Source organism: Arachis hypogaea, chromosome 11 (genome assembly GCF_003086295.3).
Source record: "Arachis hypogaea cultivar Tifrunner chromosome 11, arahy.Tifrunner.gnm2.J5K5, whole genome shotgun sequence".
Taxonomy (NCBI): Eukaryota; Viridiplantae; Streptophyta; class Magnoliopsida; order Fabales; family Fabaceae; genus Arachis; species Arachis hypogaea.
Genome location: NC_092046.1, coordinates 117,114,461 through 117,129,957, shown reverse-complemented (window position 1 = coordinate 117,129,957; position 15,497 = coordinate 117,114,461). Strand labels below are relative to the sequence as shown.

Genomic DNA, 15,497 nt, shown 5'->3' with positions numbered 1-15,497 from the left:
CAGAATATAATAAATTTTAAATTTAAAAGAAAAAATATAGGGAGTCATCACTTTTATTAAAATTTGGTCAGTATTTAACTAACAAAAAAAAGTGAGTAATTCTACATTATTAGATATAATTTTACACCATTAAAAATATTAATGATAACTATTTAATGATTATAAATCACAAAATCTCCTGATTTCTAGCACTCTTCAATTTAAAATATTAAAACCTAAATTTAAATATCAACCTAAAGTATGATGGAGAAAGAATTAAAATTTATTTAATTAAAAAATACAACCTTTCTTATTAACAAAACATCGTTTAAGGATAAACTATTTTTGATCGAATCCTCAACTTTTTCATTCCCAAATAGCAACAAAAAAAAAAAAGGTGGTTCGGTCAACCCTAAACCCCAGACCAAGTATACTTACGAGTTATGAACATGTACTTCTGTATGACTGTATTTCTCTTCTATATTATGTTTCAAAATCTGTCCCACTATTGTCTAATTATAATCTAACCCTCTTTTTTTCTTTCTTTTTTTTTTTTTTTAAATAATAATAAAACTGCAGGTCGGGCGTCATCGTCCAACGGGGAATCACGCATTGACGGTCTGTAATAGGGACCCACTATTCCAACCATCTCAATCGTCTACCACGTGTCCATATCCAACGGCACCCTATTGCCTACAACTCTTCCTCTAATAGAGCAGGTACACACCGTAAGCGCTACGCAGCCAAAGTTAATAAATCGTCAAAGAATCCAACGGCCGAGAATCGCTCTCTCATAAGAGTCGCTGATCCAAAGTTTTATCAAACCCTTCCCCCTCACCGGGCGCCAAAAACCCCTTTCGTCGCTTTATCAACAAACAACACACAGAACAAAACACACTTCATTTCAAAAACCCGCAGTGTGCCCCTAAAGACGAAAGAAGAAGAAGAAGCGGAAAATTGATAAATCCACAGCGAGATTGAGCTTCGGTTTCGTCTTTCCCTAATCGGTGCTACGATTCGGTTCGATACGATTCGGATTGAATTGGAGCATGGACCTTCAGAACACTGTGAAGGAAGCCCTAAATGCACTGTACCATCACCCCGATGATGCGGTTCGCATGCAAGCCGATCGCTACCTTCAGGATTTCCAGCGAACTCTCGATGCGTGGCAGGTCCTCTGTTGAATCCCTTTCTCCGCTATCTCGATTCGTTTCTCTTTGGTTTCTTAAATGTATTATTATTATTATTATTATTATTATTATTATTATTATATGTTGGCGTTCATTTTCCGATTTGATCTTGGAGTGAGTGATAGGGAGGTTTCTTCATTATCGGTTATGAGCTGTATCGTGTTTGATTTGATGCTTTTTGTTGATTCTGGAGCTCGAGCTGAGCTGGAAGTTATGTGCAACGTTTCTATTTGTGAACCTCTTGTGTTTTGAGTGGATTTAAGGTTTTTCGGTTGTGAATTCTGAGCCCAGTAGTTACTTCAGTGCCGAAATGAAATTTTGGTACTGTGTTTGATAATTTGTCGATGATTTTGAATTCTGCAGGTGGCTGATAATTTGCTACATGATTCCAGTAGCAATCTGGAAACCTTGATATTTTGTTCTCAGACCTTGAGAAGCAAGGTAAGCACTGTTATTGTACTTATTGTTTTATGTAGTCACGCACAACTACAAAATGCTTGCCCTTAAGCTTTTTTCTTGTTGATTTTGAGTGTTTAATTTTGTATGATCAAGGTGCAACGAGACTTTGAGGAGCTACCTTCCACAGCTTTCCGGCCATTGCGTGATTCATTAAATGTGAGTGACTATCCATCTTGTAATATTTTGAGGTGATCCGAGAGTGTCTGCTGGCTTGTTGGGAATTATTGATGTCTGTCAGCTATGACCATTCAGATGCGGTAGTATGTACAATAAGTAATGAATTTGCTAAGGCTTTATTTTCATTGTTGTTTTGAACACAGAACTTGCTAAAAAAGTTCCACAAGGGTCATCCAAAAGTCAGAACTCAGGTTCATCTAGAAGTCCTTTGCACCGTTCTATCTTTTCTTACAGTTATTTTTATTATCATTTGAATATGTTTAAATGGAAGTTTAGGGTAACCAAATGTATTCTTCAAATCTTTTTAATGTGTAGATTAGCATTGCTGTGGCTGCATTGGCTGTGCATGTGCCTGCTGAAGATTGGGGAGATGGTGGTATAGTGAAATGGCTTAGGGACGAGATGGATTCTCATCCGGAATATATACCAGGATTCTTGGAGTTACTAACAGTTTTGCCAGAGGTCATAATATGATATGTGTGATTATGTGTCATCTCTTCATTTTATTAATGAGACAAATGCCTAAGGTTTGAGTTACTAAGTGACAAGTTGTTATAATTTTCAAAGTTGCTGCCTTGTCGGATAGTATTTTATTCGACAAGTAATGTCATGCAGCTCGTAGATTCTTATATAAATGGTTGTGATAAAGTCTTTTAATTATTGCAAGTTGATTAACAGTTTCTTTGGTTGTTCTGCATGCATACCTTTAATGTATTTTGTCTTTATAAACAGGAAGTATTAAACTATAAGATAGCAGCTCGGCCTGAAAGGCGTCGTCAATTTGAAAAAGAGCTTACTTCTCAAATGGAGATTGCTCTAAATATTTTGACAGCTTGTTTGGCTATTTCTGAGCTTAAAGAGCAGGTGGGCAATGAGTTCCTGTATTCTCTGTGTGTGTGTGTGTGTGGCCCTAAGTGGTTGGCATGACTGAGGTATTTTAAACTCAGTTTTATTGATGAATTCTCCAATGGTGATTTTTTTTTCTTGGTTATCATTCAGGTTCTTGAAGCGTTTGCTTCGTGGCTTCGCCTAAAGCATGGGTACTAATTTTTTCCTACCTCTTTGCATATTGGAGTGTTCGGCTAAGTTGTTTTTATTGAATGTATTAATATATTATTCTGATCAAGATTAATTATTCAAGAACTGTTTTGTATAAATGAATCATCTGAATTGTGTAGCATATTGGAGGAAGCTTGTCAGATGAGTGTGCTTTACTGTCAAGTATTTAGTTAAATTTTTTTTGGGTGATCTATAGTGCTCTCAACTATATGTATATATTTGGGTATTTTAAAATCACACATATATAATTGACAGTTGGCTTTTAAACAAAAGAATGTTGAATGGAATGAGTATCTCAACTTATAGGAAACAGACTTGTCAAGTGAAACTGATGGAAAGCATAGATGCATTCCACAAATGCTGTATAATTTCAGGAAGGGTTTATAAAGTTAATGAAGAATATGGGGAGATATGTATTTAATTTGAATATTACAACTTTATTATCTTGGTTTATTTGTTTCTTTTTCCATTGGCTTTACTATTTCTCTTTAAATTTTTGTTCGTTTCAGGATTCCCGGATCTGTTCTCAGTACTCATCCATTAGTTCTTACAGCATTATCAAGCTTGAATTCTGAGTTTCTTTCTGAGGCATCTGTAAATGGTATGTATGATAGCATGGGAAAATACTAATAATTTTCTATTTTTTGTAAATATTCATATGCTTTTTGTTGGTTGAGCAATGAAATGTAGGAAGGAAGATATGATAAAATAAGCTAATGAATAGTATGAAGTTTGATATTCATTTTATTTGATATATTTTGTCACAGAAGAAAAAGCATCAAGTCCTAGATTCTTGAATAACAACTAAATCATGAAATATAAGGAAGTATAGAAATCACTCGTAAGATATCATTTAAGGTACTCTCTAAGATACAATTAGTATAAAATAATTGAACTTTATAATTAATACTCAATGCATTTTAGTTACCCAAAAAATGTAATGCATTTGACTTAGAGGCTGCTAGCTTTGCCTTCTCATTCAGCCTTTATGTTCTTTAAGGTTGAGGTCTAGGTTTATTGGTAGTTTGGAGTTTTTCTTTGTGGGACCTATAGTCTTGATAGTTAAGCTTTGAAATAGCTCATGTTTGTGTTGGAAATATGAAAAATATTGACCTTTTGCTCCTGCCAGATCTATTGTTATTTTTTGATGTTTTACTCCATTCTCCTCCTTAAATTAAGCGTCCCCCCCCCTCCCCTTTTAACTTTCGAAAATTATTTGTTTATTTTTTTTTTATTTTAAGAAAGATTTAATCACTTGAGAAAATCTGTACACAAGTAGCCAAATTGCTGTTGCTATTGTCAACTTCCCCCCTACCCCCCCCCCCCCCCAAACACACACACACACCAAAATATCTATATTTATAAATCACAATTATGTTTTTTATCATAACGTATCTAAGTGACTGTTGAATTGGATTCTCTGTTTGCGAAAGTCATGTTAGTTTGACATATTTCATTCTTTACTTTTACCCAGTAACTTCAGTTTAATAATATTCACTTTTTACTTATTACAGTGATTTCTGAGTTAATACACTACACAGCAGCAGGAGGTGTTGATGGCGTTTCTGCAAATATGCCCTTAATTCAAGTAATTGTACCTAAAGTAATGAATCTTAAAACACAGCTTAGTGATTCAACAAAGGTAAACAATTCTGAGTTCTCAATTTTGTTTGCTTTGGGCCATAACCGATTCTTTGTTTGTTTATAATCATATTCCTAAGTATCTCATTATGTTTTTCATCTTTTATTGGTGATCTAGTTCAATCTATTTGCTTATAGTTGTATTCTTCTACACCTGGTGGCGCTTATTCTGTTTATTTAGTTTAGTAGCTACAGTTTTTAGACCTACTAGAATACTAAGGGTGTATTTGGTTTGGTGTTTGAAATATAAAAAATATGTTCAAGTTCCTTGAGCGCTTCAATTTCTTGTTTGTCCACTGTTTTTTTTCCTTCTGAACGCATGTTTTTCTGTACTCTAACCCGCATTTACGTGAAGCAAAAAGCTTTATAGCTTCTGTGTTCACTTGATAGCGTTGTACCATTAATTGGGAGAATTTATTTCCTTTCTACCAACCCTACCTTTCATGCATGTTATTTTTTTTTATAGAGTTCTTATTGTTTCTGTTCATATGAGTCCTCTTTTTTTTATTATTTACCGTTTATTAGCTTTTTTATTATGTTTATTATTGTTATCTTTTTTAACAAATTAAACAAAAACTAATAAGTAATAATAAAATCATTAGTGAAAAATTATAGCACACTAAAAAAGCACTGAGAGTACTAGAAAAAGAATAGTGTGTGAAAATAAAATACTAAAAAAGAGTACTGAAAAAATGCAACACGCTTGGACAGTTAATATATTTGATGAAATATTCTTATTTATGTATCTAAATTTTATATTTTTTTGTAATAGAAATAATAGTGTCCTTATGTACTGATTTTGTATAATGTATTATATTATCTTTTATGTACTTTATTAGTGTTTTATAATTTAATTTAATAATCATTTACATTAACATCTTAAACTATTGATTTATTTGTATATTATTTTCTATTTTTTAATATACAGTATATTTTTGTAATTTTTTATGTTATTTTTAATTTAATAATTAAATATTACTTTTTCTAATAAAATTGATTAATAAAAATTATTTATTCAAATATATAAAATAAAATGATAAGATAATATATAAAGGTTATTCAAATTTATGTCCTTTTCAGTAATTCTTCATCTAAAAGTGATTTTTAATAATGTAATTCAAACAATATTTATTTTATTATAATTCATTTTCGTATAAAAGTTACTAAACATAAATCATGTTAATACTTAATACTAACTTATTTTCATCCAATTCAAGTTTGAAAAATCAATTTGATGTAACCTTCCGTTTGTAAATTTTAATCCAAACACATTAAGTAGTGAATGCAACATGCTCTTGGGTCCTTTCTTCTCTGTTAAATATTTTTCCATTATCTTGTATTGATATTTGATAATGTCAATCCGAATTTAATCTGATACATTATATTACAAGCACTTGCTCACATGTTTGAATTCCAATGTCACTAAATCTCACTGGTGCAAATATTAATATTTAGAAGTTAGCTTAATTGTTTGAATTCCAATGTCCAATCTCTCTCTCTCTCTCTCTCTCTCTCTCTCTCTCCTGGTTTAGGCTTAAGGGTTTCAAAGGAAGTGGTCAAACAAAAATGAATTTTGCATGCCCTATCATTTTTGCTGATAGGTGAATAGGCATATTATTTCTTTCTCTTTTTCATTTCTTTTATTTTTTAAAACAATTTACACAAAAACTATGTTGAAGAAAAGGGAATGTACAAAGGAAGATGGGTAATAATTATACAGAAGATATGGTGAAGACCTAAGTAGATTGTGTAATAGCACATGCCAATTCTTTTGAATATCTGCTATAGGAATACGATTAAGCAGACCATCAGCTGAGGCGCTGAGCAGCATAGGGATGCCAAATATGTGATCCTTCTCCAAACAAAATCAATGTTGGAAAATGAATCATTAAACCCTAGAACTTTTTCCTACAAAATGCACCAAATCACTGTAAATGATTGCTATAGAGTATAGAATCTCTGCATTTTGACATGAGTCCAAACATTCAAACTTAGTGAGTGGCAACTGACGCAACTCGATGGTACACCCAAGATTCCCCGAAGATACCAAAAAGACCGATCCGATGAGATCTTGCTATCGGATAATGCATAAGATACGAGTCCCAGATTGGGAATTTAAACTGCACATTATACGTGTATTAGGGGGACAAAGCAAATAAGGGGCCTTCACTTCTGGAGCATGTTGTTGGTATCAATTCCCCAAACAATCAAAGAGATCTTGTTATTTCTTTGTTTGTACATCGCTGGGGTTAGTATGACTATGAACACTTGTGATGTACAACTTGATGAGTTGTTTAGTCGCAGAAAAGTTTGATTGTCTTGCAAGTTTTTCTTAAAGAAATTACCATCATATTAGTATTCATTTAGATAACTTTCATCCAAAACTCCTGTGAGTAATTCAGTTACAAAGTGAATGGCCATAGGAATAGAAAATGGTTAGTATTCTTTCCCATTGTAAGTGGTCGTAAATATGTTTAATCCATTATATGTTACCAACACTAATAGTTAAAAGGCAACTGCTTGCTTTCCTATATTACTTTTGGTCTACTTCATGATCCTTTTATCTGCCTTTAGGATGAGGAAGATGTAAAGGCAATTGCTAGGTTATTTGCAGATATGGGTGATTCATATGTGGAACTGATTGCAACTGGTATGTTTACAAGATAATTTTTTATTGGTTTCTGTCTGAGAATCATTTGTGCTTTCTCGTGTAGCTTGAATCTCTCTGGACCATTGACAAGTTACTCGTGGAGTCGTGGTTCTTGGTGATGTTAAGTGATCTAAGTTGTGATGAATTAATTTTCCAGGGCCAAATGAATCAATGTTGATAGTGCATGCATTGTTAGAAGTTGCATCACATCCAGAATATGATATAGCTTCAATGACTTTTAACTTTTGGCACAGTCTTCAGTTGAATTTGACTAGAAGGTGCTTTTCTCCCTTGAAAATATACTTAGTATACTTGCTCTTTTCCTTGATCACACTTAAATAAAATCAACACATTGTCTGGCAGGGAGTCCAACATTCAATACGTTAATGAAGCATCAATTGAAGCTGAGAGAAATAGGAGGCTACTGGTTTTCCGTCCTGCATATGAGTCACTTGTATCCCTGGTAAGTCTTCCAGGCTAGAAACTAGGCTTCAAAATCTTACGCACAGCATCAAGAAATTATGTGTGGTACCTTGAAATTATTTTTTGTATATCTGGTAAATATATATACAACCTGTATTGTAGTAATATTAAGTTGTTCTCAGTGTTGTAGCATTATATACATAATATTATGTTTGATTAAATGAGACATTGCACTTCTTATTTCTAGATAATAGTTTCTGTAGTTCTTAAATGTTTCATGTTACTACCTTTTTCATGGATGTTTTACAGGTTAGCTTTCGAGTTCAGTATCCTGAAGATTATCAAGACCTATCATATGAGGACCTTAAGGAATTTAAGCAGACAAAATATGGTAATATGGTATTGTTGTCTTGCATTTGTTTGTCATCCTCTTTTATGTCTCATGTATTATTTCATTGAATTCCTTCTAATAAGAGTACTGAATACTAATATTATTTCATCATGATTACTAGTATCCTCACTATTACTGCTAATAATGTGTATGCACTTAGTGCCTGCCTTAACTTCCTGAAAGTTATTAAAGAAAAAGCTTTGTATCAAAAATGTCCATAATTGACACAATTTTGGAACCTAAGAATTGGACACCAAATGGGGGAATTCTCAATTCCCCATTATATTTGTAATAGATAATAGATAATTGATAATTCAGTGTACTAAAGGCAAGTTATGGAATTTCTTGTTCTTGTAGACTTAAGTTATAGAGCCATAGTTTTTCATTAGTATTGCTGAATTGTTTCACGTTGTAGGCGTCAATAGTTTGTGGTTTCGAATTGCATATTCTATAAATATGACAGTGCAGTAGTAGCCTCTGGTGCTCTGTTATATATGGATTTTTCATTCTTTCTTTTGGAAAGAGAAAATTAGTGCACACTCGGGCATTGAACTGCTGGTTGATAAGTGACAGTCCAATATGGTATGTAATAATAGATAGTATTTTGACCATATATTAGCAGATGGAAGTTATGTTTTCATGGATATGTACCAGGTGCTCACTGCAAATGTTTGTCAAATTTATTCAATAAAAAAATTACCACTAATGCTTAAATTTGTTGCTTACATTGTGTGTGGAGGCTTTAAGGCCTTAACCAGAAATACATGGTATCTATAAAGGCTAACTATAAATTGTTGTTTCAGCTGTTGCGGATGTATTAACGGATGCGGCATCAGTTCTTGGTGGTGATGCTACTCTAAGAATTCTATATATGAAACTCCTTGAGGTGTGTATTGTATATGTGGATGAATTGAAGATGCGTTGTCTATATTGATTAGTGGAACTTCTTATTGTGAGAGATTGAGCTCATAGGTAGCGTTTGTTGAGGTACTAAGACAGAGACTGGGAGACTGAGACTCAGTATCATGTTTGTTGGTTTAGAGACTAGTACTAAAATTTTTGTCTCTGTCCCCAAAATTTCAGTATTTCAGTATTTCCAAAAAGTAGGGACACATGGGACTAAAATTTTTAAAGATGGATACTGAAACTTTAATAACATTTTATACCTAAAATACCTTCATTTCAATTAATTTATTCCAATTTTTGTCTCCCACTTTGCACCAAACAGAATACTAAGATTTATTTCAATCTCTGTCTCTTAGTCTCTGTCTCTCCACCAAAACACTACCATAATTTCTATGTAATACATAAATTTCATTATTCGCTTGATCTTGACTTCTCTTTTCCTTTTCCTTTGCCTTTGGTTAAATATTATCCTTTAAATTGTAGATCCTGTCTGTATTCCTCTTCATTATATAAATTGCTTTTGCCTAAACAATGTGAATGACTTCCTAACCCCTTTTTCTGCACCCAATCTCAAAAATTTAGGCTGTATCTGGCCATGGTAATAATGAACACAAGGATTGGCGTCCAGCAGAGGCTGCCTTATTTTGTATTCGGGCTATATCAAATTATGTGTCAGTTGTTGAAGCAGAAGTAATGCCTCAGGTATTGTTACTCCTTAAAAATTTGTAATGGTGGTTATATTAATCTTGCCCAAATATGGCTACATGATTTAACATCTTAGTTTTAATTATTTCAATTGATACTTGATATTTAACATCAGTCACAAAATCCTTCATTTTCATTACATCTCTGAACTGATGTGGATGAAATTCTGAGCATGTCTTATTTTATTTTTGCTCTCTTTTGGATATGGAGATTGATAGTAAGATGTGATACAACTTATTGTGCTTTAAAATGAATCCCCTTAAGCTGTGATTGGTTCATTTCCCTGCAACAGAAGTACAATTACAAATATGCTAAAACTTTTTGTACCAGGTTCCTGTGTTTACTGTGCTACCCAAAATAAGGGGACAGTGGAGATAGAACTTAGTCCCCCCACCCCCCACCCCCTCCTCCCTCCTTTCCCCCCCCCCCCCCCCCCCTCTTTTGCCTTGTCTTTTGTTACTACCAACAAACAACAGTGACATTTTCTGTGTCTTTGACTCCATTGTCTCTGTCTAATACACAATCCAAATACTACCTTAAGCAATAAGTTTATATAATATGACAACGAACAGTAATGGAGAAAATTTAAACATTAATCATCAACAGATCATTAATTTAAACATTAATGATTTGTAAATAACTTTTAATTTTGACAATCCATGTAAGGTTTAGCAGCCAAAACTTCTACTCAAAACACCAACTCTCTAGCATGTTACATAGTTTTACATGCACTATGTTAACTGCACGCTGTCTCTCTCTAAACTTGTTCTATTGCTAGCTTATGGATTCTATTATTTATATTCACATTTCATGCAGATCATGGCTCTGCTTCCGAAACTTCCGCTTCAACCCCAGTTACTACAGACTGGTAATGTGCCTATTATCCTCTCTCAAAGTTTATTTAGTTCCTGGCCCATTGCCCTGTATGTGTAATTAATAATGTAGCTTTTCCTTTTAAATTTCAATACCAAATTTACTAATTAAATTGCTGTTTATCTGCTTGTTCCATAATTTTAGTGTGCTTAACAATTGGAGCTTATTCAAAATGGCTTGATTCTGCATCATGTGGAGTGTCCATACTGCCTTCAGTTTTGGATATCTTAATGAAGGGAATGGGTACATCCGAGGAATGTGCAGCTGCTGCTGCTTTGGCATTCAGGCACATCTGTGATGGTAAAGTTTACTGTTTGAGTATATTCATTCACTTTTTGTATGCTTGTTGGAAAGTTAAAGAATTGATTTTGTGAGTTGCAACAGTTGGTGCCAACATGATGAAGAGTGAAGACTATTACAGATATCAATTCAATTTTTGTGCTCCTAACTAAGTTTAGCACTAGCATTTTGTCTGGAGTGTTTGATTCTATCATTTTCATACGTCGTCAAAACTTTCTGGTGCTTTTATTAGGGAATACAACTTATTTATGCTTAGATTGTGTTTGAAGAAAGCATTACAGGGATCTACTTTTCCTTTTATAAAAAAAAAGATGCAAAAATAGCTTATGGAGAATTTTTAAAAGAGGATATTGATTGAGGATAATAGCTAATCAAGGATATATTTATTCAAATATTACTTGATTCTGGATTAGATTTGAGTGTTAGGATATATTTGGTCCACAGCTTGTAATCTGCAAGTGATTGAATAAGTTTTGTTATTAATATCTTTTTTTTATTGTATCTGCAAAAGTTAATTTCCATTACTTTTTCTGGAACCTATTAATTGAGATTGAAGAGTATTAAAATTAAGATGAAGACAATAATTATTATTATTTTTTTACTTCAGATTTCACGTTAGTATTTAGAGTTTGTGATTGAAATTTTTTTCATTATTCGGTATGTTAAGCACGAGTCAAATGATTTGGTTATGTTTTAGACTGCCGGAAAAAGCTTTGTGGATGCTTAGAGGGTCTGTTCCATATCTACAATAGGACTGTGAATGGGGAAGATAGTTTCAAAGTCCCTGCTGAGGACTCGTTGCATCTAGTTGAGGCCTTAAGGTATCCAGGATCCTTGAAATATATAGGGATAGTATTTTTGGTGATTGATTCTATCTCGACTGATGTGGTTTGATCTTAATTCCCATGCAGTGTGGTTGTTACTGAACTTCCTCCAGATGATGCGAAGAGAGCTCTTGAGGCATTATGCATACCAATTATATCTCCTTTACAGGTTGGTATTGGTGTACAGGGATGTTTTTGTCATACATTTTTCCTTAATAATTACACTTTCTACATTTTGCTATATCAGGAAGCCATCAATCAAGGTCCAGAGATCTTAAGCAAAAGACCTTCTCGGCAGTTAACAATTCACATTGATAGATTTGCTTACATCTTCAGGTGTGTTCCAAATTTATATTATGCCTACACGCCCCCATGTCAGGCCCAGCCTTGTGTTGTCTTAAACAATTTTTTTCACAGTTGTGAACACTTTCTGCTTGTAGGTATGTAAACCATCCTGAAGTTGTGGCAGATGCTATTCAACGGCTCTGGCCTATTTTCAAAGCTATTTTTGATCTGTAAGTAACCCAAATTTCTTCTGATTTCCATATTTTTCTTAAGTTTGTTTGTTTGTTTGTTTGTTTATTCATTCATCTGTTATTTTACTTTTTGATGCTTGCTTTGTCTGAGACAATTTTTATGACAATATTGCCAGTCGTGCATGGGACATGAGAACAATGGAATCTCTATGCAGAGCATGTAAATATGCAGTGAGTAAGCTAAACCATTAGCTTTGCTATATTCCTTAAATGTAAAATAACAACCAACCATCACCATAATAAGCTGGTGTGAATTTTACCATCGAATTGTGCAATTGAATTAGGCAATTAATTTTAACACTCTTATTAATGTTAGTCTTGTGTGCCTGAATCAACCCTCTCTCCAATTTTGATTCTGTGATCTGTCAAGTTTATGCATGGAATTTTTCATCATGTTTGCAACACAATGTGATGTGCTGTTTTTCTTCTGTGTAGTAAGCTATGTTTTAGTTGGCTGTTTGTCAGCCATGTCAATGATACAAATTTAAAATTTAATGCCAGTTCCCAGGTGGTTTCTTCCTCCTAAAGAGCCTGTACAAATGCTCAACTCTGGTTCTATGCATTGTCAACGTTGAAAAAGATTAGTTTGTAATATTGAATGCTCTGTGGCAATATTCTATCACATGTTTCTAGGTGAGAACATCTGGAAGGTTCATGGGTGTTACCATTGGTGCCATGCTGGAAGAGATTCAGAGTCTATATAGGCAGCATCACCAACCATGCTTTCTTTATCTTTCCAGTGAAGTTATAAAGGTATTTTTATCTTATCCTGCCATTTTTATCACCGTTTCTAGTAACAATATGTTGCGTAAGTTATACACGATTTTAGCTCTAGTGGTACCTTTGGTTTTAGAAGTGGTTCTCGATTTTAGAGGAGCATCTCTGGTATGCGAAGGCAAAGGGATATCTGGTATGCGAAGGCAAAGGGGATTGCCTTAGTTTCATTGAATTTTTGTTGGCTACTTTGAGTATTTTGAAGTATGGCAACATTCTATGCCTGTTTAAATTTGTTGTGTGTGTGTTTCAGTATTGCAAATTTGTAATATTTTATTGCCTGTTCTCATTTCTTAACTGAATTTCGTATATTCTATAAACAAAAGTTGACTGTTATGCATCTCGCAATTCTATTGTTGACTATAGATTGTACACAATTGATGTTAAGTGGTAATTAATTCGCTATAATTTTGATTGTTTATTGGTTTTTCAGATTTTTGGTTCAGATCCATCTTGTGCTGACTACTTGAAGAATTTGATTGAGGCTCTCTTCCAGCACACCACCCGGCTTCTCACAAATATTCAGGTATGATCCATGTCACACATTCTTTGCAACATATGAATTGGTAGTGTGGCAAGCTGGATCATTATTTCTTGCTGCAGGAGTTCACAGCTCGGCCTGATATAGCAGATGATTGCTTTTTGTTGGCTTCAAGGTGTATTCGCTACTGTCCTCAACTATTTATTCCATCGTCTGTTCTTCCTTCATTAGTTGACTGTTCTATGATTGGGATCACGGTACAACACAGGTATTGGCGCTCTCTCTCTCTCTCTCTCTCTCTCTCTCTCTCTCTCTCTCTCTCTCTCTCTCTCTCTCAAAACAACCTTGAAAGCTAAACCAATGTTCTTCTGAATGGTATTTATGTCTGTATAAATTCATCAATAATACTCGAAAAAAAAAAACCCCAATTAAGGATGGCATCTTGATGTCTGCGCATATTTGAAACTGCAAATGGGAGAAGACCATTGTATGAGAACCAGATACAAGCCTAGAACCATATTTTATCACACTTCTGAACTGACGTACCTTGAAAAAAAGTTGAGCATTCCTCTACAACTAAGATGGCACACAATTTCAACAAGTCCACAGTTTGACAAAATTAAGATCCCTTTACTTCCATCAAATCCTTTAATACCGTATTGAAAAAGTCTATAATAATATAGGTAGACCAACCCAATCTACTCTATGAACTATGAAACAAAAGATTCCGCAATGAATTAGCAACTGGATAAACACAAGAAAACCTGTCTCACTTCTTACTTGCCTACTTAAGTGCAGGTGTGGACATTTTTTACTCGTAATAAAGACAATGTATTGAATCTCTGATGTAATGCATTTGTTTTGCTTACTTTTTATGAAGTTAAGACGAGGGATAACTATTGACATAAGTATCTCTTTCTGCATATCATAAAATATAGAATTACCAAAGGAATACGATGGTATGTATAAGCGGAGTAAAGAATACCATCAATTATTTCATTTCAGACCATGCACCGATTTTCTAGTGCTTATTGCATCATTCTTTATGCTTTGGCATCATCTTTGTAGGGAGGCTTCCAAGTCAATATTGCATTTCTTAGCCGACATTTTTGATCTTGCAAACTCTGCATTGGGGGAGCAATTTATCCCAATCCGAGATGGTGTAATTATTCCTCGAGGCGCCAGCATCACCAGAATTTTGGTTGCCTCATTAACAGGAGCACTTCCTAAATCTCGAGTTGATGTGGTAATTTCTCAAGTCATTGTTGACATAACTTCCTAATTTTCATATATTATATACTAACCCAAAAGAAATTGATGGAAGGATGACTTGCAAACTATTTTTCTCTGAATGTCTCAGGTATCTTATACATTACTGGCATTAATGCGAGCATATGGGTCACGAGCACTGCAATGGGCAAAAGAGTGTGTGTTGTTGATTCCATCAACAGCTATCACTGACGTGGAGCGATCAAGATTCTTATCCGCCCTTTCTGATGCAGCATCTGGAGGTGATACTAATGGGTTGATTGTTCCTGTTGAAGAATTCTCAGATGTTTGCCGACGAAATAGAGCAGTTCAGGAAATAGTTCAAGAAGCTTTGAGACCCCTTGAGTTGAATTTGGGGATTGTATCATAGATTATTGGTAAATGCCTGTGATAGAGGGGGCCATTTTGGTTAGGCCTTGTCTGTTGGTTAGGCTAGCTTGTTGTGTATTATGTTATATTCATTTTTTTTCTCTCTTTTAATCAATTATCATTCTCCAGTTTTTTAGGAGAATTCCTGCCCCTGCATATTCTGTTGTGTTGGCTGGAAGAAATTATGTTAGGTGGTGTGTCTTATATGCTGGAGATGTGGGATTGGTGAGTGATGTCATTGTCCTGGGTTTCATTTTTGGGGGCTGAGTTACTTGCCATACAATTGTAAGTTAAATGTAAACAGGGAAAAAAAGGTGGGGAAATATAGTGGACAATGAAAGTTGTTGCAATTTTAAATGAATGTTGATGTTGCAAACTTTAGGGCTCTTAAAACTGGAAAATGGCCGCATGTGTTTGACATGTTAATATGCCAGCTGCTTTAATCATAACAGTCTTATGCTTGCTTGGACTTGGATATATACTGTTCACTA

At 34.1% G+C, this 15,497-nt stretch overlaps 1 protein-coding gene across 1 annotated transcript; it reads left to right on the top strand.

Moving 5' to 3' along the window:
* The first annotated feature begins 489 nt into the window (after positions 1-489).
* LOC112722422 (transportin MOS14) lies at positions 490-15,382 on the top strand. Its single transcript, XM_025773431.3, has 27 exons — positions 490-1,151; positions 1,533-1,610; positions 1,722-1,784; positions 1,949-1,996; positions 2,121-2,267; positions 2,538-2,669; positions 2,805-2,845; positions 3,374-3,465; positions 4,379-4,506; positions 7,080-7,155; positions 7,313-7,433; positions 7,519-7,618; positions 7,888-7,969; positions 8,773-8,855; positions 9,458-9,577; positions 10,397-10,448; positions 10,598-10,753; positions 11,451-11,574; positions 11,665-11,746; positions 11,825-11,913; positions 12,018-12,092; positions 12,230-12,284; positions 12,747-12,866; positions 13,321-13,413; positions 13,491-13,636; positions 14,437-14,614; positions 14,729-15,382. Exons 1-27 carry the CDS (start codon positions 1,029-1,031, stop codon positions 15,005-15,007), a joined length of 2,883 nt encoding a protein of 960 aa, XP_025629216.1. The 5' UTR covers positions 490-1,028; the 3' UTR covers positions 15,008-15,382.
* The last annotated feature ends 115 nt before the right edge of the window (positions 15,383-15,497 follow it).